This window comes from Procambarus clarkii, chromosome 1 (genome assembly GCF_040958095.1).
Source record: "Procambarus clarkii isolate CNS0578487 chromosome 1, FALCON_Pclarkii_2.0, whole genome shotgun sequence".
Lineage (NCBI taxonomy): Eukaryota > Metazoa > Arthropoda > Malacostraca > Decapoda > Cambaridae > Procambarus > Procambarus clarkii.
Window position 1 is genome coordinate 44,906,815 of NC_091150.1, and position 27,708 is coordinate 44,934,522.

Here is a 27,708-nt window from a genome sequence, read left to right on the forward strand (position 1 = left end):
AAGATCCTGTGTAACGAACTTACTCAGTTTCTATGATCAAACCAGAGAGATTTTACAGGAAAGAGAAGGTTGGGTTGACTGCATCTATCTGAACCTAAAAAAGGCTTTTGACAGAGTTCCACATAAGAGGTGGTTCTGGAAACTGGAACATATTGGAGGGGTGACAGGTAAGCTTCTAACATGGATGAAAAATTTCCTAACCGTACATAAAAATGAGGGCCGTAATCAGAGGCAATGTATCGGATTGGAGGAATGTCACGAGTGGAGTACCACAGGGTTCAATTCTTGCACCAGTAGTGCTCATTGTCTACATAAATGATCTACCAGTTGAAATACAGAATTATATGGACATGTTTGCTGATGATGCTAAGATAATAGGGAAGTTAAGAAACCTAGATGATTGTCAAGCCCTTCAAGAAGACCTGGACAAAATAAGTATATGGAGCAACACTTGGCAAATGGAATTTAATGTGAATAAATGCCATGTTATGGAATGTGGAATTGGAGAACATAGACCCCACATGACCTATAAATTATGTGAGAAATCTTTAAAAAATTCTGACAAAGAAAGGGATCTAGGGGTGGTTCTAGATACAAAACTGTCATCTGAGGACCACATTAAGAACATTGTGCGAGGAGCCTATGCTACACTTTCTAACTTCAGAATTGCTTTTAAATACATGGATGGAGAAATACTAAAGAAATTGTTCACGACTTTTGTTAGACCAAAGCTGGAATATGCAGCGGTTGTATGGTGCCCATATCTTAAGAAGCACATCAACAAACTGGAAAAGGTGCAACGACACGCCACTAAGTGGCTCCCAGAACTGAAGGACTAGAGCTAGGAGGAGAGGTTAGAGGCATTAAATATGCAAAAACTAGAAGATAGAAGAAAAAGAGGCGATATGATCACTACGTACAAAATAGTAACTGGAATCGATATAATTAAAAGGGAAGAATTCCCGAGACCCGGAACTTCAAGAACAAGAGGTCATAAATTTAAACTAACGAAACAAAGCTGCCGGAGAAATATAAGAAAATTCACTTTTGTAAACAGAGTGGTAGATGGTTGGAACAAGTTAGGTGAGAAGGTGGTGGAGGCCAAAACCGCCAGTAGTTTCAAAGCATTATATGACAAAGAGTGCTGTGAAGACGGGACACCACGAGGGTAGCTCTCATCCTGTAACTACACCTAGGTAATTACACTTAGGTAATTACATGGACAAAGGAGGATCTAGATAATAAACGAGAGGGTTTTATAACAATACTGTACTTTTTCACCTCCAAAAGTCCAAAAGGGACGATTTCCAACAATTTTTATACCACACATGATTTGAATTGACATACACTAATTAGTGTGTGGGGCTGGGTGGGTGGTTAGCTGCCTAGCCAGTAGGTGGGCAGGGAAAGTGGGTGGGCAGGCAGGGTGGGTGGGCAGGCAGGGTGGGTGGGTGGGTAGGTGGGCAGGCAGGGATAAGTGGGTTCAGGCAGGTGTGTTTTGGGTGGGTGGATGGCAGGCAGATGGACTTGGTGGGCGAACAGGTTCGAGCAGGCCAGTAGGGTGGATAGGCGAGCAGGCAGGTGGGTGAACAGGTGGGTTGGTGGGCTATCAGGCAGGTGGATGAACAGGTGGGTGGGCGAGCAGGCAGGTGGGTGGGTGAACAGGTGGGTGGGTGGGTGGGTGAACAGGTGGGTGGGTGGGTGGGTGAACAGGTGGGTGGGTGGGTGAACAGGTGGGTGGGTGGGTGAGCAGGCAGGTGGGTGTGCAGGTAGGTGGGTGAACAGGTGGGTGTACAGGTAGGTGGGTGGGCATTCAGGTGGGTGAACAGGTGGGTGGGGGGGTAAGCAGGCAAATGGGTGGGCGAGCAGGTGAGGTGGGTTGGCCGGTGGGCATGCAGGCAGGCGGACGGGCGAGCAGGCAGGTGGGCGAGCAGGCAGGTGGGTGTATTGCCACGTGTATTGGCAGGTGTATTGATCACTACATACAAAATAGTAACAGGAATTGATAAAATCGATAGGGAAGATTTTCTGAGACCTGGAACTTTAAGAACAAGAGGTCACAGATTTAAACTAGCTAAACACAGATGCCGAAGAAATATAAGAAAATTCACTTTCGCAAACAGAGTGGTAAACGGTTGGAACAAGTTAGGTGAGAAGGTGGTGGAGGCCAAGACCGTCAGTAGTTTCAAAGCGTTATATGACAAAGAGTGCTGGGAAGACAGGACACCACGAGCGTAGCTCTCATCCTGTAACTACACTTAGGTAATTACATGTACATGTATATGTGTGTACACACACACACATACACATGAAAAGAAAAGAAAATTAAATAAAGAAAAGAAAAATACAAGCAGCCGACCAGTGGGCAGAGAGCACCACGCCAGCCAGGCGAAGAAGGCACAAAGAAAGCACAAAACTGAATCAAAAGGCCCACCTCGACAACAAAACCCAAGGCCCCGGCACGACTACAACATGTGCCAAGACCCAAAAAGATCATCCTGCAAGCCAGGAAGACCCCGGAACCCCAGAAGGCAGAACCGGATCACACACGAGGAAACAAAGTCCCCAGAACCCACAAAGGGGGCTCAAGAGGAAGAAACCTCTGGAACGAAACCAAAGAACCCAAAGGAACCTGGAATCGAAGCCGACCGGAGGGAGGGAGGGATGCCGGGGGAGTATCCGGGACTTGCCCAGAAAATGGCATTTCATTACATTCAACACTGGTTTTCTGGGGGAAGCCCTATCAGCTTCCCAGAGCAAACTACCCAAAGACAAGGAAAAACAGGAACTAACCCGGGTGGCAGTCAGTCCTCACTCCTCAACGCGAAGTCAAGATAACTGGCTGCAACAACTGACCCAATGCAAAGCAGGCCCTACTAGGTAAAGGAACATTAACCAAGTAGCGAGCGGACAGGACCCTGGTCGATCTCCAAAAACTCTGTGCCCAAATGTCAACTCAAGACATGTTGCCCAAGACAGCAGCCAAGGCAACAAACTTAAAAATATTGTGGACATGAGGATAGATCTCAGGCTGGCTAGACTTAATAACCCTGCGGATGACCTGGGAGACCCGAGCCTGGGAACAGGGAAGAAGGTAAACTGGGTCAACCCAAAGCGCATCCCCAGCCGCCGTGGCACGTAAATAATGGAGGAGAGCCGCAACCAGACAAAACACATGAGGCACCCCCAGCTTGACCAACCAAGCATCAACAACTCAAGGACCTCTCTGGAAAGTAGCACTCATTCTTCACCAGAAAAGAAGGAGATGGCTGCAACCGAACAAACCTACTACCAGGACCAAAAGGGCAGAAACCCCTGTGCCGGAGGAGAGCATGAAGCTGTCTGACCTGACCCCCAAGAGGTCAATGCCAACAGGAAAACAGGCTTAAAAAAAACAATCCTTAACCGATGGAGCCACAACAAACCGAGGAGAAGAGAAAAAAGAGCACCCGGTCCAAAGACCAGGATGGCTTAGGCAGCGCATGACCAGGACAGAGGTGAAACAATGCACGAGACAACTTGCGGAATGGAACAGACTTAACATCAATAACGAACGCAAGCTGGAGCGGCTATACCAGCGCCGCACGATACAAGGCAACAGTATTCGGCATAAGATGACGGTCCTAAAACAACCACTAAAGGAAGGACAAAACAACCATATCAGAAACTGAAGTACACCTACGCAGTGATAGGAAAAACCGGAAGGACTGCCAGGAAACTTCATACTGCTGCAGAGACGAAGCACATAGGTGGGAGACCAACAATGAAGCCACCTGCTTCCCATACATGTGGTGATGGACTCAAATCAGAAACTCCATACGTGAAGACTCGAGGAGAAGAACGACCCAGCATTGTAACGAGCTCAACCAATCTGCTGAAAAAGGCGGAGCCGCGGGAAGATCCTCGAGTTCAGACACCGAGCAAGCAGTGCCTGAAACCAAGGCTGGGCCGGCCACCACAACTCGAGTAAGGTGTGCGAAAACACAAGGCGCCAGATTCAAACCGAATGACAAACAACAAAAACTGTAACCCTGACGCCCCACAACAAAACTGAGCCAGTCCCTGAACTTTGGATGAATTGAGACGTGCCAATACATGTCCTTGAGGTCCAGGGACACCATCCAAGCATCCGGTTCCAACAGAAGACAGAGTAGTCATCCGAAAAGAGGGGCAATAAATCGACGGGTTCAAACGGGACAAGTCTAGAATGAGCCGGAGGTCCGCGCAGTCCCATTTTGGGACCAGAAACAGGCAGGAAACCCACCGGAGGAACAAGGTCGTTTCAACTACGCCCAAGTGAACCCACTCCAAGATGACCCGACAGAGCGCAGGAGAAAAGGCTTGCCCCACCAGCCCCGATATCCCCAAAGGAGGAGGAGCCACCCAACACCACTGCAGGCTGCACGAAACGACCCGAAAAACCCAGAAATCGTGGGACCAGGCACGAGCAAACAGAGCGACCCTTCTCCCTATCACCCTGTCAATGGGATGAAACGCGAAGGGGCCGAATCTGGCACCACTAGCCGACCATGACAGAAAGAACCTTGACGTGTACCACGTGTATGCAAGTCCTCCACGACCAATGCAGCCAAAAGGGAGGGAATTTGCACATGGAGCTGCACCACACCAACATCCCGCGGAAGGGCAGGGGCGAACAAGCATGCATTGAGATGCTCGAAGTCGCCCCCCACGAAAACTTGCAACACCATCTGAGCCTCCCTCCACTCAGGTGTGCAATACCGACAAAACATATGCCATGCCTCCAACAAGAAAAGAAGGCAGTCTGTTAACCAGGATGACTCAGGAACTTCATAACGAACTAAAAAGGACAAGATCATCCATACACGAAGGAATGAGGATCCATTACAAAGGCATAATCTGGGTCGCTCAGGAGGTAAGCTGCAAGTGTTTCCCACATCATATGGGGCGGGACGCGGGAAGACGAAAACCTTCAGAAAGACGGAATCGAAGAACCCACGGAATCACGGAACCGAACCTGGGGAGGGGTAGACACCAAATCCAATTCGTACAAGGACAAAGAGAAAGAGAACCCCACTCCTTGAAACACCAAGCCCCGCTCCAAGGGTACAAAAACATAGTCGGGGTCAAACGGGGCCCCATATTATTTTCCACAATTTCCCTCAATTATTTTCCACGTGTAAATTATTATGTATCTTTCCCGCCTGCGCTCAAGGGAGTACAGATTTAGGCTCTTTAGTCGGTCCCAGTAATTTAGATGTTTTACTGAGTGGATTCTAGCAGTAAAGGATCTCTGCACACTCTCCAGGTCAGCAATTTCTCCAGCTTTGAAAGGGACTGTCATTGTGCAGCAGTACTCCACTCTAGAGAGCACAAGCGTTTTGAAAAGTATCATCATCGGTATAGCATCTCTAGTGTGAAAAGTTCTTGTTATCCAACCTGTCATTTTCCTTGCAGTTGTGACAGCTACTTTATTGTGTTCTTTAAAGGTAAGGTCTTCCGACACGAGTACACCCAGATCCTTTACATTCCCTTTTTGTTCTATGTTATGATTTGCCTGAGTTTTGTACATGGTTTCCGTTTTTATATTTTCATTTTTTCCGTAGCGCATGAGCTGGAACTTATCTTCGTTAAACACCATATTATTTTCTGTAGCCCATAGAAAGACCTGATCTACATCTGATTGGAGGTTTGCCGTGTCCTCTATGTTGCCTACTCTCATGAAGATCCTAGTGACATCTGCAAAGGATGATACAGTGCTATAGGTTGTGTTCTTGTCTATGTCCAATATGAGGATGAGAAAAAGTACTGGAGCAAGCACAGTGCCCTGGGGGACTGAGCTCTTCACGGTTGATGGGCAGGATTTTATTTTGTTGACTATTATACATTGGGTTCTGTTAGTCAGGAAATTGTAGATCCATCTGCCTATTTTTCCGGTAATTCCTTCTGAACACATTTTATGAGATATAACACCATGGTCACATTTATCAAAAGCTTTTGCGAAATCTGTGTAAATTACATAAGCGTTTTGTTTGTCTTCCATAGCATCTAATGCCATATCATAGTGGTCCAGCAACTGCGACAGGCAAGAGCGCCCTGTTCTGAAACCATGTTGTCTCCCGTTCGCCCTTTCGTGTTCATGTTGTCGCCCTTTCTGTGGCTCCCCCACAGAAAGGGCCTCTATAAGTCCAATCATCTGAAGTGAAATGTTCAAGAATGGCAGTAGCGGAGGGCAGCGAGACAGGAAGGCTGAAAACCCTGCTCAACTGACCAAAATAAAGCTAGCAGCATACAAAGCTCTTTAACATTGCTATGACTAAGAACAGCACCCTGAATGTAGGCACAAAACATACACTCATATGCCAAGATAAAAGAAAAGTTCCTTGTCATGGCTGGGTGAAGTTGACTACAGGCTGACATGGGAACAGTATCCTGGGTTGACCCTGGCTGCTGGTTCGCGGAGTAATTGAGAAGGGTTTAGCCCAGAAAAAAAAGGAGAGATGGGATAAATAGTAAAATTAAAATGTCTACCCAGTACTTGATGTTTTACAAATCTTCCATCTTACCTTTATTTCTGAATTTTGGTGTGCCCTGATCATCACTGCTCTCTGCAGACGACCGAGTGTCCCAGTCGCTCGAGTTGGATGAGGAAGTGCCACTGCGAACCTCCAAAATCTGTTGAAGTGTATTTTTGAAGCTATCACTACTACCTCCAAGTTCCACATGGTGGCAATTTACTGATGTAGAAGTCTGCTTAATTCAAAGACAGGACTTTAACCCATGGTGTTCATAAAAAAATTATTAAACAAATTTATTTTTGCTTTTAATATTGTTAAAATGCATTCACTGATCACGGGAAACTTTAAAACCAGATAAATATGCCAAAACTAGAAGACAGAAGAAAAAGAGGTGATTATGATCACTACGTACAAAATAGTAACAGGAATTGATAAAATCGATAGGGAAGATTTCCTGAGACCTTGAACTTCAAGAACAAGAGGTCATAGATTTAAACTAGCTAAACACAGATGCCGAAGAAATATAAGAAAATTCACTTTCGCAAACAAAGTGGTAGACGGTTCGAACAAGTTAGGTGAGAAGGTGGTGGAGGCCAAGACCGTCAGTAGTTTCAAAGCGTTATATGACAGTGTTGGGAAGACGGGACACCACGAGCGTAGCTCTCAACCTGTAACTACACTTAGGTAATTACACACATCTTCCACCAAGTTTCAAGTACACACAATGATCCTATTTCATTTTCTTCATATTTTTATTGACATTGGCTTGTTTTTCAAGTGCAATTATGCATTGGGTTATCAATAATATTATTTGTGTCACAGAACAAACAGATCTTAGGTACACACAGATTGATTTGCATCATTAATATGCACACAATATTATATTCTTTGAGCAATAACACATTCAGATTTAGTTATTACTACACTATACACATGTCATATCTATCTTCAATTTTATACACCATAATGAACCATTAAGTAATTCTACTGGGTATGATAATGAAATCCAAGAATAATATCTGTAGAACCAAATGCACAGAGAAATCACACTAAAGTTGACACAATATATATCAATGAGAAAATCCAGTGGAGCTCTGGTCGCGGGTTTCGATTCACCTCAAGGACTCCAGTTGATTTTCTCACAGATACTACGAGCAGATGACATCACCTGATGCAGCAAAATGCCTTCAGTATACTGCACACATTGCTAAGTCTAGCCACAACACTGCAATTATTATCAGATTTGTCACTAAATTATGAATATGAATAATTTTCCAAAAGCTTATTTTCAAAAGGAACACTAGGTCACATTTCATGATGCATAGATGCATGAACTCTCGGCTGTATACTGTAAATGTCTGCCTCCCACTGTGAACATCATAAATAGCATTGTGTTCACTGATATCTGAACCTTGTAAAGAGTTTGTATTACCATCAGGATCATCTATGAAACTATCGTCCTAAAATAATTGCAGTTATTATACATGTACTTATATTTATTCTTTATAATTAACACTTTCGTCCCCCCCCCCCTGGATGTCTGCAATGTCCACAATTAATTCTGCGGATGTGTGACAAGGACGGCCACTTAATCCTAAAATGAACGATGTAACACGAAAATTGACAGGCTACGCTCGGCCGAATTTCAGGTTTGCTACAGGTGGCATGCCAGGCATTTTTACCTTTTATGCATATACAGTACAGTATTCCTTTAGTGAATTCTATTGTGAACGAAAATGAACGCTGTAACAAAAATTGACGTGAGAAAACACATTTGTGGGCCAGTGTTGTGGGTTTGCCAATGGGTGCTCGCTCACGGAGTAATGCTTAGCCGACTTTCGGCTTTGCTGCAGGGGGAGGGGGCAATCTTTTGGACATTATATGCATATACCTCTGTAGGGAATTCTATTGTGAACATATTGTGTGTTGATATAGAAATGAACGATGTAGCACAAGAATTGAGGTGAGAAAACTTAAAAGTGTGTACACATTTTAATGCTCTTGTGTGCTCATGGGTAACACTCGGCCAATTTTGGGGTTTTGTGCGGGTGGCATGCCGGGTTTTTGGACTTTATATGCATATACCCCTGTAGGGAATTCTAATGCAAACACATTGATACCAAAATGAATGACAACACAAAAATTGAGGTGAGAAAACTGAAAAGAGTAAAACTAAATTTTTATACCTAATTTACCTAATTCATCTAAATAAACCTACAAAACTGTGTTCCAGTTATTACTTACCTTGCTGTCGAGTGCTGTAGGCGTATGGAAGATGGTGAGGAGGGGGGAGGAGGAGAGGAGTTACTGTTTGGAAGGGGAGTCCCCTTCCATAATCACATCACATAACCCCATGCCTTGTAACACTATGGATACCACTTCTCTTTCTAAATTTTTCAAACCAGCCCCTGCTTGCCTTAAACTCTTTCTTATCTGCATCACTCGTTGCAGGGGTATTCTTTAGAAGGTCTTCGTGCAACACCCTGGCTTTCTCACAAATAATGGCCTACGAAACACTATCACCCCTCAACTCCTTGTCGTGTATCCAAATTAATAACAACTTTTCCACTTCAAGTATTTGTGGTCTTTGTGCCGTTAATGTTCTTACTCCTTTTGCCACTTTAGCACCCATAATCTTATTTTTCTTCTTAAGTATAGTGCATATTGTTGATGTGGCTTTGTTGTACTGCCTACAAAGTTCAACAACACGTGTACCGTTCTCATGCTTCCGAATGATCTCTTGTTTCTCCTCTATTGTCATCCTCACATGAGCTTTCTGGCCTTTATCCTTACCACTGGCTTTCTTGGGACCCATGGTGAGATATATAATAACAAATTGTATAGACAAATCACCAAAAATCCAACAAAACACTGAAAATCCGCGAGAAGAATTGATGTGGGGGTAGTCACTGAGCGCGAGACAATGGTAAACTGAGGGGCGGCGGGGCGGAGGGGCGACGATCGCCGAACCACCACGCGCTAGGTCGGCTGTACGCGTATCAACAAACTCGCGTCCAAGCTCGCCTCCCGAAGTAACCATCGCCTTCCGAGACAAATTTTTGGAGTAAATACACCTCGCCTTCCGAAAACCTCGCATACAGGGACAATCGCATTCCGAGGTACCACTGTATACATATTTTAGTCTGGTCGCACACTGATGCGAAACGCCCGGTGTACATTGAGGTAGACTGAGGCACACATGCCGAGTACGCGAAAGTGTTAAGTGGTGCTATGGCCCCAACCTGCACAGCTGTGCTGAGAGCTCCTGCTGTACGTGCCAGCCCAGGTAGGTCTGACAGTACCGAGACTCTCACAGCCTGGAGAGATGTAATATTTTTGTCAAGGGGATGTCTGTTTACTGGAGTCCTGAGGAACAGGATGCGAGCCCCGTACCTGAGGGAGTTTTGAATTGTTCCCTATACCCAAAAAACAAGTTTCCTTAGTTGGCACACCACCCATCAACCGAGATATCTCGTAATGCTCGGTGCAGGGATCAAGATATGGTTTTTAGCCAATTAATATTACTTACTGCACCGATCTTGTAAGTAGGAATATTCTGAAATATGAATAAATTGTAGCTTCTTTAGCCAAAATCAGCCTGATAAATGAAAGAAAATTTAATTACCCTACTGAGTATTTAGAAGTTACAAGAAGTTATCAATATTTGGGGGAATATAAGGAATAAGAAATGCCATGCACTACCCCAAACAAATTACACTACCTTCACATGACCTTGAAAGTGAAGGAATAATATACATACGTACATTATTATTACCCAGTTTCCCACTTTCAATGGGTGAAGAGGCATCAACCTGCAGGAAAATGTTGAGTAATACAAAGATTTTATATAAAAATAACAAAACATTACAAATATCACTCATCCATTAATTACATCATGACCACACTCCAGAAGTCATTCATAACAGTAATCCATCACTACATAATATCAGGTATATAGTGTTCTTCATTGATTGTTAATTATATATAAATATATTCACTCCATACAAACCACTCCTATCCAGTCTTCTCTTTACCACTTACTAAGAGTTGTTTACACTCACTACATATTTCCTTTATCCATCACTCACTCACAATGTCTGCCTACATTCTTCCTAGTATTCCTCTTTTCCTCATACTCTCCAAATTCACTAGAATACACTCTCTTTACCAGTCTACCATCATCAATTAACTCAATATGCCTAAACCTCTCTGGTTTAGGTTTAAGATCTTCTCAATCTTGCAGTTTACCGACTATTGCATTCTACATCTCTCCTTTGAAATTTTAATAACTACTCTGTCACACCACACATGATTTTCAAATTACCATCTCAATTTCTAGTATGCTAACTCTTGCTTTTTTATGTTCATGTCATGCTAAACAATTATTTTGCAATCATACATAGTACAACCATTTTTACATGCAGACCTCTGGTTGCATCTCTTCTTATCTTGCCTTTTCTAGACAGGGATTTCACTGCACCAACAACTTCCATGGCACACTTACTTGTAATCTGGATACAGCAGGGTTGACTGTGGGTTGGAAGTTTGGAGGAAGACTTAGTCGTGGGTTTCCTTCACTTGTGGCACCACTGGAAGAGATTGAAGAATTGCTGCTTGATAAACTAGTTTTTCCAATCTTTGCTGCAGCCAATCGTCGACGGAGTTTGGGCATGTCAAAGGGTAAGTCACTGTAGGGAGCTTCATGTTTTCTGCTCATATGAAGACCATATTCGATACTAATACCACTGTCTGACCCTTGGACATCTCCTTCTCTTGGAGGACCAGGAAGAATGTGGTGAAAGTTACGGAAGTCTTCTTGAATATTCCTGGGTTGCAAAGGAGTCTTCTGGCGTGACATGGCTGAATGTAATTCTGCCAAATCTTGCGGAGAGGTTTTCTGAGAAAGGCAGCCATATTCAGATGATGGTTCCTGGGACTTATCCGAAATAGGAGAGAGGATCTGAAACTTTGCGGACTGGATAAGTGACCTGTGGGGAGCACTGAGGTTAAGGGCAGGACGGGATAGGAGGGATGAATCACTTCCTAAGGACGAACTCTTATAACTACTCATTGCCGACTCATTGCTCGCTGTGCTCTTGCTACCATCACTCATGGAGCTACGTAGACTCTCAAGACTCGACATGGTGCTTCCTGTTACAACACTCTCAATGCTGGAGTACTTTACATTTACTCCAGGAGGCATAAAACATGATTTGATATCCCTCTGGGAAGAACTATCAAGAAGTACCTCCATGGAGGCATTGAGACTGGTGTGACTCTCACAAGGCGGTGTATTTCTACTCAATCCCAATAGTTCTTTACTTAAACTTTTCTTTATTGGAAGGTTTAGATCCTTTTGTCTTGGGGGACTAAACCAACTGGAGGGACTTTTATCTGCAATGGGAGTTCTTTTGCAGAATTTAATGGGCAATGGGGCAGTGCCAGGAGGACTTCGCAGTTCTAATGGTCGTAAAGGAAGTCTAGCAGGGATGGCCTGAGATTTACTAAGCTCTGCTCTTTCTTTTAACTTCTTATTCTTCTTTTTTGAACTCTTTTTCTCCTTTTGTGATTCTTTGAAATAGTCATCACTCTGCATATGAAGAGTTTTCAAGTCTGCAGAGAGCTCCTTAGCATTCTGACCTTCAATGTAATCCTCAATGTAGTCATCTTCGTCCAAGGAATCAGACCCACGATTAAGAATTTCATCATCACTCTTTGACAATCCTATGGGGCGGACACGATGCTCGGTTATATAGTGAGTGGATACACTGCGAGCAGGACGAGGTGCTAAGCCACGTCCTCGATCACGACGACCACCTCTGGGAGTATACACACCAACCTGCAAGATATATAAAGAATAAGTGGAAAACCTTACCAAAACCTAGATACTGTACAAGCAACATTCAAAAGTTAATGGGAGAATTGTAGACCATGGTTAAAAAATATGAATACTATATTTTAGCTAGTTTATTCAAATAAAAGACTAAAAAACATACTGTAATGTTATACTGCATGTATAATTTACTATTCTATTATAAATGTAAAGTTAAGCAGTCATAACTGGTTAATTGTTAAGCATAAATTTTAAAATGAGTGACTGCCTCAGTAGATATAAGCTATTAAGTTTGTAAAAAGAAAAAGTCTGATTAAGAAAAGTATACAGAACAAAAAAAGTTATATCTTTCTGCTGTGGAAAGTTTCAGTAACACCTAACAGATCACTAAGAGAAAAACTAACAATAACTAACATTATGAAGAACTTGGGAATGTGTAATCACCCATAAAAAGAATTGAGCAAAGTTATAATCAAAATACTGTAACAGCATAACCTAACAAATTTAAATGCCATACTGTCTACTATAATGATTAAATTTTTAACACTTTTTCTTAAATCCAACCAATATACAATTTCTAAATGTATTTAACAAAATTGTATTAGCAACTGCCTAAGGTAATTTAATCTCACCTTAGGCAGTTGCTAATACAATTAGGCAGCTGATTTGATATCATCATTACTGAATAACTAAATCAAATCATTAGTAAATTCTACTGTTGTTCATCCATAAACTATTCAGTTTTCTATTGCTAAATCAAAAGACAACAAGACTTTTACCTGAAACTTAGGATCAGAAGAGGTAGAAGCAACAACAGTATTGCCTGGAAAAGTTCTGGTCCTGTGACAGCCATGCCCACCATTGCTTTGTCCACCTTGTCGAGAACGTCGACGTAGATTTAAGAGCTGAAGGATAGGGTGGTTGGCGATGCGATCTATCAGGTCCCCTCCATCCTCGCTTTTCTTCTCCACCTGCCGGAAGCACGGCGAAGGCTGAAGCAGCGTTAGTTATGTTCGTACTGTATCTGGATTTTCAGCTGGTTAGAACCTTAGAAAACATACATTACTTAAGGGGCCATGTTAGTTTGGAAAATGAAAAGTTGTTCATGTCAACCAATATTTTTTGACTAGTTGTATATGAAAAGGCCTGCAATTGTTCAAGTTTCAGTACTGCAACCTAAATAGAGAGAGATATAATTTTTTTCTTCAACGAATATTACACATTTCAACACAACTTGAAACAACCACACCTTTCAGATATAATCATTCTATAACACTTTTCTGACACATTAGCATATAATAAAGGATCTGTAGCCAGGGATTTTCTAAAACATCTTTAGTTTTCCTAATAACAATAGTCAAAGTTCCCCCCAAAATTATGCAAATATATCGTGTTTATTTGCTATTATAAAATCAATAAATGAACTTATGGAAACAAAACGGCTCCAGATTTTAAAGACAAACTTTACATATAAGGTGTAAGTTTCATGTAAATTGAATAAAAATGAGTTCCAAATCATTTATGTTACTTGAAAAATAAATAATTAAAATATTAAGTCTAAGGTGCTGCCATCTGTGGTTGAGGTTGACATCAACCAATTTCCTCCAAAATTGGCACTCTTACAGATAGGCTTACATGCAGTCAGGTCTATAAGTTTCATGCAAATCGTTTGATAAACAAATAAGGATTTTTAACAAATTTTTTTAATAACACTAATTATAATTTGATTTTAATATATGCTATTGTGATAGCCGAGAGTCATAAACATGATTTCAGTTGACACTTGTGTTTGATAATCGTTTTTGACCATTTTGGAAAATTTTTGACACATAATTCAATATTTTTTTCTCCCTTCCAATTTATGCTACAATGCTGAGACTTGGACCTAAAAGAAACTCTTTTCATATACAACTCGTCAAAAAAGTTTGATTGAAATCAAACGAGTTTTCATTTATTGTATTAAACTCCCACCTAGCCCCTTAAAGCCAATATTTTAAATGATCACCTGTGAAGCTCTGATTATATACAGCATTTCATGGCATGCCAAAGCAACTAACACCCTTGAACTATTCTCTATCAACTGTATTGCAATGCCTCTTAATGAATGCAAGGTGCATACAAATATTAAGGAATATTATACATTAAACTACAGTACTGTATTTAGAACACATCAGTGTGATACTGTACCACAATACAGTACAACCTCGATTCGGCACATTATATGGGACCAACCCCAGTTCGTTGTGGGGGTGGATTCGTTGCAACAGATGACCTTCAGGAGGCCTTTGCGTCAGTGTCCTTTTTTCTTAAATACAATAAAACTGTATTATCATATTATATACTGCACCTATATTATTACTACTAAAAAACCAGCGTTGAATGTTATGAAACGCCATTTTCTGGGTGAGACCCAAAGGTTCCCTGGAGCTATCCAGGCTGATATTGTTATATTAGACTTTGGCATCAGTCATGTGAAATGAGTTCTTAGGCCTACCATGGACCACGAGCCAGAACCTGGCCCCCTCAGAGAGGCACGAGGAGCAATGGCCCATGGAAACCCCCATGTGATTGGAAGCGTTCTATGTCTGCAATTGACCGGGTCAGGCACCCAGAAAGGTAAGCACCCCAAAACAAACCCCTATTCTGGTTAAGAAATTGCTACTGAAAGCCGAACTAGTGGACAGAACTCCCCAAACAAAAACGAGCAAACGAGCATGACGTCACCACGTCGCCGCGCCGCCGTCTGCGCAGCTACCCTGTCCCCGGGAGGGGTAAGGGGGAGCCCCAGACCCCTCGTACCGGCTACCCAAACCCCAGTTTTGAGGCTGGATGTCAAAAACACGCAAAAAAAACTGACAATCGGAGGGAGGGAGGGTTGCCAGGGAGCCTCTGGTTCTAACCCAGAAAATGGCGTTTCATTACATTCAACGGTGGTTTTGTGGGGGGAGCCCCATCGGCTTCCCGGAGCTACCCACCCAAAGACGAAAACAAGGGACCTAACCCGGGAAGCGGAAGTAGCTCACTCCCCAATGCGAAGCGGAGACAAAAGACTGCATCTGCCAATCCAAGGCCACACAGGCCCGACAAGGCCCAGGAACATCAACCAGGTAACACGCAGCTAGGACCCTGTTCAACCACCATAAACCCTGCTCCCAAATGTCAGCCCAACACTGACACCATGCTACCGAAAACGGCAGCAAGCGCAACAAACTTACGAACATAGTGGGCATGCGGATACACTGCAGGCTGGCTGGACCGAATAACCCTGTGGACAACCAGGGAGACCTGAACCCTGGAACAGGGAAGAACGGAAGCCGGATCAACCCAAAGCGAGTCCCCGATCACAGAGGTCGTTGCGCGCAAATAACGGCGGAGAGCCGCAACCGGACACAACACATGATGCATCCCCCGCTTAACCAACAACCCAAAGACCCCTCCAGAAAGCAGCCATCTCATTCTTCGCCAGAAAAGGAGGAGATTGCTGCAACTGAACAAACCTATCACCAGGACCAAAAGAGCAGAAACCCCTGCGCCGGAGGAGAGCACGAAGTTCCCTGACCTACCTCCAAGACGCTAAGGCCAACAAGAAAATAGCCTTGGAGAAACAATCCTGAACCGAAGGGGCCACAACAAAGAGAGGATAAGAGAGCACCCGATCCAATGATCAGGACGGCTCACAGGTGAAACAATGCACGAGACAGCTTGCGAAATGGCAGAGAAATAACATCAATACTGAAAGCAAGCTGCAGCGGCTCTGCCAGCGCAGCACGATATGAGGCGACAGTATTCAACATATGATGACGGTCCTGAAACAACCACGAAAGAAAGACAAGATAACCCTATCAGAAACCAAAGTGCACCTTCGAAGGGACAAAAGAAATGGAAGGACCACCAGGAAACTTCATACTGCCGCTGAGACGAAGCACGCAGGTGGGACACCATCAATGAAGCCACCTGGTCACCATACAAGTGATGTTGGGCTCAAGTCAGAAAAACCAGATGCAAAGACTCAAGAAGATCGAACCAGCCACGTACCACACCGGACTGATATGCTGAATGAGGCAGAGTCGCGGGAAAACTCCCAGGTTCGGACACTGAGCAAGCAGCGCCTGAACCAAGGCTAGGCCGGCCACCAAGGAGCCAAAAGGACAAGTCTTCCCTGGAACATCTGCAAGCGAGCTAGGACCTGGAGCAACATCTGAACCGGGGGAAGAGATACATGAACCCCCACCTCGACCAGTCCTGCCTGAAAGCGTCGATCCCGATGGCCTCGCAATCGTGGAAGGGCGCCACGTTTAACGGGAGATGCCTCAACCATGCTAAGATGAAAGAGGGCCACCTCCAGGAGCCCATACGTCTGGCAGAGACAACTGAACGAGTCGACGTCGACTGTCCATTTTGTGGACAGGGGAGTGAACCGAGACAGACTGTCCGCCAGGATGCTGGACACCTCGACCAGCCCCAAACAGCCAAGGACCGCATTAAAGCCCCCTCGGTTCAGGCAATGAACCACTGGGGAGCAGTTCGAATGGAGCCGGATCATCGATCTGCGGGTGACCTGAACCATACTAAGCGAATACCACACCTCCGCGAACTCCCACACCATGCTGTGAACCCGACAGAAGGACAGACCCCATCTCCCCTGGCTGGCTTGCTGAGCACTGGTCACAAAGCCCCAGCCAAGAGATGACACGTCTGTAAACGCATCAAGCGAGGGCTTGGGAAGGCGCCAAGGCAATGAACCTCGAAAAACCCGAAGAGGAAGTCAGCGACGCAGCAACCAATGCCAGGTCCCCCGAGGCCAAACCCGGCGATCGCGAGAGAGGCAGAAGGGATGTCCTTGAAGGAACCAGAACAGCCGACGAAGCCAAACCCGACCCGGCGGATAGAACGTCATGGCAAAGTTCAGGCTCCGGCACAAACCCTCAAGCAACCGCCGGGTGACCCGGGAGCCCCCCCAGAAACAGGCAAGGGCGGGACCACACGGAGACTCTGGAGAGAGAGACAAGGAAGCGGTCCGAGAGTCCCACACAAGACCCAGCCAAGTCCAAACCTGGGAGGGAGACCAGATGGGACTTCCTCCAGTTCACGAAGAACCCAAACATGGCGAGCTGGGAAAGAACCAAATCCCTGGCAAGCAGACACAGACTGATTGGGAGCCCATACCAGCCAGTCGTCAAGGTAGGCCAGCACCCGAACACCTAAGAGATGCAGACAGGCCACCAAGACCCGGGTAAGGCGTGTGAAAATGCGAAGTGCCAGATTCAACCCAAACGGGAGACAACGAAAGCGGTAACCAATACACCCCACAACAAAAAGCAAGCCAATCCCTGAACACCAGATGAATCAGGACATGCCAATACGCGTCCTGGAGGTCCAGGGGCACCATCCCAGCCCAGTGCTAACAGAAGCTGGACCTGGGACAGAGTAGGCATCCAAAAGGAGGAGCAAAGAACCCAGGGGTTCAGACGGGACAAGACCAGAATGAATCTCAGGTCCGCACAGTTCCGTTTCGTGACTGGGGACAGACGGGAAATCCGTCTGAGAGACGAAACGATGAGCACATCATCGTTTCAACCACGCCCAAGTGCACCCACTCCTTTCCACTTTCCACCAAGTGGAAAAAATGCTCAAGGAGCTAAGTAAGAACAAAGCAGTTGGTCCAAATGGAGTTTCATTATGGGTTCTGAGAGAAAGTGCACCTGAGCTCAGCATTCCACTTCAACTGATTTTTCAGGCATCCCTGTTTATAGAAGTTGTAGCTGATGTGTGGAAAAAGGCTAACATAGTTCCGATCTACAAAAGTGGCAGCAGGGAAGACCCCCTTAATTATAGACCTGTATCACTGACAAGTGTAATAGTCAAAATATTGGAAAAAATAATTAAAACTAAATGGGTAGAACACATGGAGAAAAACGACATAATATCACACAGACAGTATGGTTTTCGATCTGGAAGATCCTGTGTATCGAATTTACTCAGTTTCTATGATCGAGCCATAGAGATTTTACAGGAAAGAGATGGTTGGGTTGACTGCATCTATCTGGACCTAAAAAAAGGCTTTCGACAGAGTTCCACATAAGAGGTTGTTCTGGAAACTTGAAAATATTGGAGGGGTGACAGGTAAGCTTCTAACATGGATTAAAAATTTTCTGACTGATGGAAAAATGAGGGCCGTAATCAGAGGCAATGCATCGGATTGGAGGAATGTCATGAGTGGAGTACCACAGGGTTCAGTTCTTACACCAGTGATGTTTATTGTCTACATAAATGATCTACCAGTTGAAATACAGAATTATATGGACATGTTTGTTGATGATGCTAAGATAATAGGGAAGATAAGAAACCTAGATGATTGTCATGCCCTTCAAGAGGACCTGGACAAAATAAGTATATGGAGCAACACTTGGCAAATGGAATTTAATGTGAATAAATGCCATGTTATGGAATGTGGAATTGGAGAACATATACCCCACACGACCTATAAATTATGTGAGAAATCTTTAAAGAATTCTGACAAAGAAAGGGATCTAGGGGTGGTTCTAGATAGAGAACTGTCACATGAGGACCACATTAACCCCCTAACTGTGTTGCCTCCAAATGTGACACCCCCGCAGTGCGCAGGAAATAAATTCTCTGGAAAAAATTCTTTTTTCTTTTTAAAGTGTCAAAAACCCTTCCCTGAGTATGGGTATGTAAAAAAAATTCGAAATTGTACTTACTTTGGCTGCTATGGGGTCCGGAAGTTGGGGCGTGACATCATCATTCCCCGTGCGCCCGTGGCGTAAGCTCTCGGAGGCGGTGGGGCGCTCGGGGCGGGGCGCGCGAGTTGCCGCGAATATATTTTCGTTCATTTATTGCGCACATTTCCAAATAGATTTTCATTGTTTTTATGTGCCAATCCAATGTATAATGAACACGTACACTATAATATCGCAGTACAACATCCGTACTGTCCGTAGACACTGTGTTACGTGCATCGCAAACAAGTTCACTTATCCTGCACAATTTCCAATGTATCATGCCAAATAAATTTATATTTACACTTTATATACACACTGTACAGTATCACACACTATATACACACACCATAAACACACTCAGTACTCCGCGAGTGTGTGATATGCTGCGAAACAGCCAACGGGGCAGAGTGGCACCTTGCACTCCACGCACCAGGTGCTGATACATCTTCGTTTCTGTTCTCTGCGGGTAGTGTTCCTGCATACTATACACGCACGTTTACCCTTCTCCCGTGTTGCTGTGCCTGGCATATACTCGAGCATATGTACTCCGAAGTTCTCATTACCCCTCAATCTGTCTGGAGCTGCATGTGGCATTGTTGCTTGCACTCCACGCGGTACAACAGAACCCTCCTTTTTACTAGCAGCTGTGACACAACACCAGCACTGAATGTACATATAGACGGTCTCCTGCCAGATTTTACTAAGTACATATTGAAGCAGTTGAGCACTGCAACATCCATGAGGTGGAAGAAGAACTTTTTAGTCCACTTCACAGATTTGCACACGCACTCCACTCCACCAGGCATCATGTCACACTTATCGACGAGGCGCATGTTCACGTTATAGTCTATGACACAGTCTGGCTTATACACGGTGTTGCGTGTCTGAAAGTGGACTTTCCCACTGTCCAACATGGCACCGGTGTGAATCGTAGTCAGCATATTCACCTCGCGTCTGTCCTTCCACCGCATTGACAGCGTATTGTCACACTTGCGCAGCTGGCACTCACCCACGGCTATAGCTATACCGAACACTGGCATTTCCTTCCTGTGGCTCTTCACAGTGCCACATACGCCGGTGTTGTGGGCAAGGAGGTATCTGGTCAATAAGGGGCTGGTGTAATAGTTGTCGGTGTACAGTACATGCCCCTTGTTCAGCAACGGTTCCATCAGGGTTTTTACAACACTGCCAAAGAACCCGTGCTCATCTTGAGCCGGTATGTCGACGTCTGTACCAGAATATAATATCATGTCCAAGGCAATACCAGTCTCACAGTCGCATAGCACAAAAAACTTCAGTCCAAATCGGTGCCGCTTTGATGGAATGTACTGCTTGAATGCCAGTCGCCCCTTGAACAGTACAAGCGACTCGTCAATATCCACATTCTGTCCAGGTACAAAATAATCCCTGAACTTCCCTCATGTCACTGAACATCTTCCGTACTTTCCACAGTCTGTCGTGTCTGTCCTCATTTGCATTATTCTCGAAATGCAGGCACCTGAGAATCAAGAGATACCTATCACGCGACATGTACCGGTTGAACACAGGCGATGGAACAAGGCTGTCTTTGCTCCAATAATCCTGGATGACAGCTTTCTCAGAGTGCTTCATCATCATACAGAGTGCCAGAAACACGTACATTTCGTCGATTGTCGTGTCCTTCCTTTTGTGAGCCGTGAGGCAGGTAAAATGCCTTCGTCTATGAGGCTGTGAGCGAACCTGTTTGTCTCAGTCACAAGATGCTTCATGAATACATTGTCAAAATATGCCTGAAAATATTCCATGTCTGCCATATCATCACCAGTATATGGGAATAATGGTGTAACACCAAAATCGCTATCATCAAATGTTGGTATTTGAGGGACATATGTGGTGCAATCCTCCCACACAAGTACACCAGGGGGTTTGGTGTTGGCGCCAACACCACGGCCAACACCACCACGAGCACCAAAACTACGGCTACGTCGTCCGCTGCTTCTGCTGGAGCTGCGTGAGGGTATGCTAGGCGCTGAGGCAGATTTACGTACTGTAGACCTACCACGAATAAATGATGTTGAGGGGCCACTGTCGTTGTCCACATGCTGTGAGGCACGCTGCCGCCTGCCGCGGCGTGTTGCTGAGGTAGCAAATCCCCGCCTGGTAACACCACCACTGCTCGTACTCGGGTCGTCCACACTACTCGTATCGGAGCCAATGTCACTGAAGCCCGAGAAAGATTCGTCACATGTACTATCACTGAATAAACTACTAGCGTCTGGGGACATACATGATGGTGGTGATGATAACGGTGTTGACCCAGGGCGGCGAGGCAGGCCGGGCGAGGCACGAGTACCCCACACACTCGCCACATCTTCCAATTCTGTCTCTTCCTCACTCGTATCAGATCTCTGAGTTAGGTCTTTATCTGGATCATAGTCCAGGTCATCATCCAGAGCACCGTCATCATACAAAATATCGCGTATTTCCTCCTCAGAGAGTCGTTTTCCATGACCGCGGGTCACCGTGGAGCGGGAGCTCGTAGAGGATGCGTCAGACATGGTTGCTGCCGTGAAACTGAGGCTCCCCACGGCCGCAGGGCATGCTGGGATTTTTTTTTAAGATGGACGGACGATCACTGGGGCCCCCACCCACCCATACCATACCCGCGTCACCGCGCGCCAGTTTTGAATGAAACGTGAAAAATCAAAATACCTGTACCTGGAGGCGCGTTGCACAAACCAGACGCGAGCCTGCAGGCGCGTTGCGCAGTTTAAGGGTTAAGAACTATTGTGCGGGGAACCTAAGCTACACTTTCTAACTTCAGAATTGCTTTTAAATACATGGATGGAGAAGTACTAAAGAAATTGTTCACAACTTTTGTTATACCCAAGCTGGAATATGCAGTGGTTGTGTGGTGCCCATACCTTAAAAAGCACATCAACAAACTGGAAAAGGTGCAAAAACATGCTACCAAGTGGCTCCCAGAACTGAAGGACTAGAGCTACGAGGAGAGGTTAGAGGCATTAAATATGCAAAAACTAGAAGATAGAAGAAAAAGAGGTGATATGATCATTACGTACAAAATAGTAACAGGAATCGATAAAATTGATTGGGAAGAATTCCTGAGATCCTGGAACTTCAAGTACAAGAGGTCATAGATTTAAACTAACGAAACATAGCTGCCAGAGAAATATAAGAAAATTCACTTTTGTAAACAGAGTGCTAGACGGTTAGAATAAGTTAGGTGAGAAGGTGGTGGAGGCCAAATCCATCAGTAGTTTCAAAGCGTTATATGACAAAGAATGCTGGGAAGACGGGACACCACGAGTGTAGCTCTCATCCTGTAACTACACTTAGGTAATTACTTCTATAATTACTTCTATTACGTTTCTATAAGCCATTGCTCCTCATGCTTCTCTGAGGGGGGCCCAGGTTTTGGCTCATGGTCCCTGGTAGGCCTAAGAACTCCATTCACATGACATGCCAAAGTCTAATATAGCAATAATAGCCTGGATAATTCCAAGGAGCCGTAAGAGTTCCCCCCCCCCCCCAGAAAATATCGTGTTATTGTTTTATTTACCTAATTGTTAGAGTATGTCCATCTTGAATTTTCATGGAGTTATGAATACAGTACAGTAAATACATACAGTACTGTATTATGCAGTTAACACTATACTGATTATGTGGTTCTGCTGTAAGTTGAGTATTACAACAGTTTATGAAAACTATTGTACACTAATATTACTGCAACTATAATTTTAACACTAACACTGTGTACTTAAATTTAACGCTTGTTCTAACTGTATACTCCACACACAAAGTTCTTGATGTTGGCACCAGCTTTTGTGTTGGTTTCAGCTGCTTAACCAATACACTGCGCCAAATGACAAATGCCATTCGCCGATATGTTGGGTACGATATGATACGTTGGATACAATATGGACTCTTGGGACCTCCAGTGAGAGGCAGCCCTCTTTAAGAAAATTCTGGGGATGTGCAAATCTGCACATCCCCAGCTTCGGCAAATCAGAGTTCGTCGAAACGGGTGAGTAAATCCAGCCTGAAAAATGTGCAACCCAGCCAGAGATTTGCCGAATCGGGGGTATGCAGAATCCAGGTTGTATTGTAATTTAATATAAATAACTTTCCATAATTTTTAGCACAATACAGTACGGTAGTGCATTTTATAACAATCTTCAGTGTTAAGCAACTATGTACAGTGAACATTACTACTGCAGCGTTTGACAGCATTCCTGTTATAAGAAATTACAAAAAGTGCATCAAACTGTCAATGTGCAAACATTACTCCTCTTAAAAAAAAAAAAAAAAAGCAGAAGTGTAGCAGAAAACTACAAACCAATCTGCCAAACTTTGCACTATTGAAAGCTTCGAGACTTTCATGAAGTATGAAATCGTCTGCAGTCTCAAATTGGACCATCTTGTAAAATATCACGACATGGTATTGTTAAAAACAAATCCTGCCTAGCAAATCTGCTTACATTAATTGCAAAGATCAAGGATTTCCAGTCAATGTGGTGTACATGGACTTCTCTAAGTTTTCTTATACAGATCATAAAAGACTTGCCTAGAAACTACAAATATATGGCATTACTGGAAAAAAAATTATGTATACAACAATGGTATACAAAGGAGCCTGACAGCCAAGAGGACAGCGCTTCGCATTCATAGTCCTGGGGTTCCGGGTTCGATCCCCGATGGAGGCGGAAACAAATGGGAAAAGTTTCTTTCACCCTGATGATGACCAGTCCCAATTCACCTAGCAATAAATAGGTACCTGGGAGTTAGACAGCTGCTATGGACTGCTTCTTGTGGGTGTGTAACAAACTTGCACATATATCTTTTATTTCTTCTTTATACTTTTCTAGTTCTTTATTAGCCTCCTCTATTTGAGTTGCCAATGATGTTTCTCGTTGCATCTCCTTGCCTAACTCCATGTTAGCCCTCAGGCTCCCTTCGAGTTGTTCACCATACGAGTCTATTTTCTTGTTTATTTCTTCAAATTCCCTACTCTTCACTTTCCATGCCTCATTATCCTTTACCAGTTCCTTGATGTGTGTCTCCTGCATCCTTACCTTATCAGTCAAGCTGTTAATTTTCTTACCTTGCTGGAAAATACTTCCTTTTAAATTACAAAACTCAATCTTGAGACCTTCATTTTCTTGTTCCAATTTAATTACCTTTTTTTTCATAATTCTTTAGCATGTATTCAATAATCATTAACCTGCCAAGAAAACCACCTTTCATTGCATCTTGTTGAGAGAAACCTGCAAAATATTCCTTTGATGGGGGTACTGTCCTCTCCAGTGATGGCGGCCATGTTTGTTGACATTCTGCTGACAAAATACATAAAAATACTGTCTGCTACAGTGGTGAGTCAAAACTGCTCTTTAGTGAACACAAAATCAAATCACGTGAAGGTGTTCAGCAAGGTGATCCTCTTGCTCCCCTTCTTTTCTGCTTAGTCTTAGAGGAAATCACTGAAAGCTTGTCCAGCGAGTTCAACATCTGGTTTTTGGATGATGGCACAATAGCTGGCATCATAGACCACCTCTTGGAAGATATCTGGAAAATAAGGGAGCAAGAAGTAAGCCTGGGTCTCTTCCTGAACCCTTCCAAGTGTGAAGTAGTCTCCTCCATCCCAGACATTGTAGCTAGAATTAGGTCTGCCTTGCCTTGAGCCCATGTCATTAGGGCCGAGCACAGCACCCTTCTTGGAGCCCCCCCCCCCCCTTGGATCTAACGCCAGTGAGGAGATCCTTGATAAGAAAATCACAGACCTCAGGAGGATGGAAGACAGAATAGGTGACATCGATGCCCACACTGCTTTATATCTCCTCACTAAATGCCTATCCCTTCCGAGGCTAACCTACTTTCCGAGGTGCACCCCCATCTTACGACAGCCGAATGCTTGAAGAGTATGACCTCTTACTGAAGACCATTGTCACGTGAATCCCCTGCATAGCAGTGGAACTGCCTTTTCCCTTCACCTTCAATGCCTCTGCACTGGAAGTATACATCTACACCAGCCCAGATAAGTCATCAGTCCTGCCACCTCTCCATACCCCTTAGGGCCTGGCACGGCCTGGTACGACTCAGAGGCAAGCTGGGTGCCTCTGCTAACCAGTAGTTTGCCCCCACAAACAAGCAGTTAGCCACCTTCAACTGACAGTGGTGCAGCTCAACACAAAGGCACCGCCAGCCACAACGAGCAGTTTGCTAGTTGACCAGATGTCCACCTCGCGTTGACACTGGACGAGTAATCACTGCAAGACTATATAAAGGGCGCTGCCTCCCTGGAGAGCCAGTCTCTCCCTAGGATCACCTTCGTGTCTCACCCGTCGTCCGCCTTCAGCCAACGTCATGTGATTGATGCCATGGTGGTATGGTAGCTGTCTTCAGTACACCAGTATATTTTTATGCTTTTCTTCATTGCTTATACTGTAGCTTATTTTTACATTTAAGATCATACTAACTTGTTCAGTTTTGCAATACATGATAGCCAAGTATTTTCAGGGGTATTTATGTTCATTAATATTTCAGTAAATTTTTAAATTATTTATTTGATGATTTTTATTTGTTTCCACCTGTGACTTACACACTGCAGGGCCAATAGCAGCATTTTTTTTTTCATTATGTGCAGGAAAGCCATACCATCTTGGTTCAGTATAGCTGTGATATCACAACCTGTCACACCATGCTAGAAAAAGTTGTTAACCTCTCCCTCAACGAATGCCAGTGGAAACAAGCCACTCTTCCTGTCAGGCTCGGTGGCTTGGGTGTCCGCACCGCCACCCAAATTGCTGTCCCAGCCTTCCTGTCATCCTCCTCAACATCAGATGACCTGGTTAAGGAAATTCTACCTGACACGCTGAGTGATGTAGCGGGGATACAGGACCCTCACTACAAGGAATGTGACATAAAATGGGGTGCCATGACAGACCCAGCATTCAGACCAACCATACCGAAAGCCAAGAAACAATCCAGCTGGGACAGCCCCATTGTAGACAAAGAAGCCACAGCTTTGCTGGAGACAGCAACAACCCCCAGTGATTGTGCACGCCTCACAGCTGTGCAGGCTCCCCATGCAGGAGACTTTCTTTTGGCAGTCCCTATGTCTGCGACAGGCACACGTCTTGATCTGCAGGAGCTCCGTATTGCAGTCGCTCTCCGCCTTGCTGCCCCTATCCACACTGTTCATAGGTGTATTTGAGGCGAGGCAGATGCCGACGAATATGGATTGCATGGTCTGCACTGTGGAAAATCTGGTAGTTGGCACACTAGACACGACGAAGTCAATGACATCATTAAAAGAAGCCTTGCCTCTGCCCAGTGTCCAGCGGAAAGAGAGCCCCGCAACCTATTGAGCTGTGACTTTGTTAGCTTTACAAAGTTAATACTTTGTAATACCAATAAGGTATTGTATCCAAATATGAAAGCTATATTAGAACAAAATTCTTTGCATCATCAGCAATGACATTTGTACAGTTCAAAACACAACATCTGTACTCAACAAACAGTACTAACTACAACTTACCTTGCTGTCAAAGGCAGTTTCATATATCTGGCGACGACTCCTCTGCGCCATGGCATACTGGGCTCCAAGACTAAGGCTGGGAACTGGACGGTATGGCAACACAGCAAAAACCTGGAAACGTTCAATGTTTATTGCACTATAGAGTTCCAAGTACAAATATAAGAAGTTTACAAGAAATACATGGCCATGAATATTTCCCAACACATTTATGATAAAGTCATTCAAAGTTAACCCATAAACTGCGCAACGCACCTGCAGGCCCTCGTTTGGTTTGCGCAACGTACCTCCGGGTATTTGTATTTTTCAGGTTCCATTCAAAAACTGTGCTTTTTAAGATATGGGCACCACACAACCGCTGCATATTCTAGCTTTGGCCTAACGAAGGTCGTGAACAATTTCTTTAGTATTTCGCCATCCATGTATTTAAAAGCAATTCTGAAGTTAGAAAGCATGGCATAGGCTCCTCGCACAACATTCTTTATGTGGTCCTCAGGTGATAATTTTCTATCTAGAACCACACTTAGATCTCTTTCTTTATCAGAATTCTTTAAAGATTTCTCACATAATTTATAGGTTGTGTGGGGTCTATGTTCTCCTATTCCACACTCCATAACATGGCATTTATTAACATTAAATTCCATTTGCCAAGTGGTGCTCCATATGCTTATTTTGTCCAAGTCTTGTTGAAGGGCATGACAATCATCTAAGTTTCTTATCCCTCCTATTATCTTAGCATCATCAGCAAACATGTTCATATAATTCTGTATACCAACTGGTAGATCATTTATGTAGACAATAAACATCACTGGTGCAAGAACTGAACCCTGTGGTACTCCACTTGTGACATTCCTCCAATCTGATACATTGCCTCTGATTACTGCCCTCATTTTTCTATCTGTCAGAAAATTTTTCATCCATATTAGAAGCGTACCTGTCACCCCTCCAATATGTTCCAGTTTCCAGAACAACCTCTTGTGTGGAACTCTGTCGAAAGCCTTTTTTAGGTCCAGATAGATGCAGTCAACCCAACCATCTCTTTCCTGTAAAATCTCTGTGGCTCGATCATAGAAACTGAGTAGATTCGATACACAGGATCTTCCA

General features: G+C 44.2%; 1 protein-coding gene across 3 annotated transcripts in view; it reads right to left on the minus strand.

Moving 5' to 3' along the window:
- The window catches only part of LOC123754447 (heavyweight), a 78,622-nt gene that overhangs the window by 27,649 nt on the left and 23,265 nt on the right, over positions 1-27,708 (minus strand). The window contains exons 3-7 of one of the 3 annotated variants that reach the window (XM_069303238.1): positions 26,608-26,718; positions 13,110-13,301; positions 11,002-12,336; positions 10,262-10,309; positions 6,546-6,654 (exon numbers count right to left, since the gene is read on the minus strand). In XM_069303238.1, coding sequence (XP_069159339.1) covers positions 6,546-6,654; positions 10,262-10,309; positions 11,002-12,336; positions 13,110-13,301; positions 26,608-26,718 — 1,795 coding nt within the window. Of the gene's footprint in view, positions 1-6,545; positions 6,655-10,261; positions 10,310-11,001; positions 12,337-13,109; positions 13,323-26,607; positions 26,719-27,708 lie in introns of all 3 variants that reach the window. The other 2 variants (XM_069303179.1, XM_069303296.1) reach the window with 2 other exon arrangements.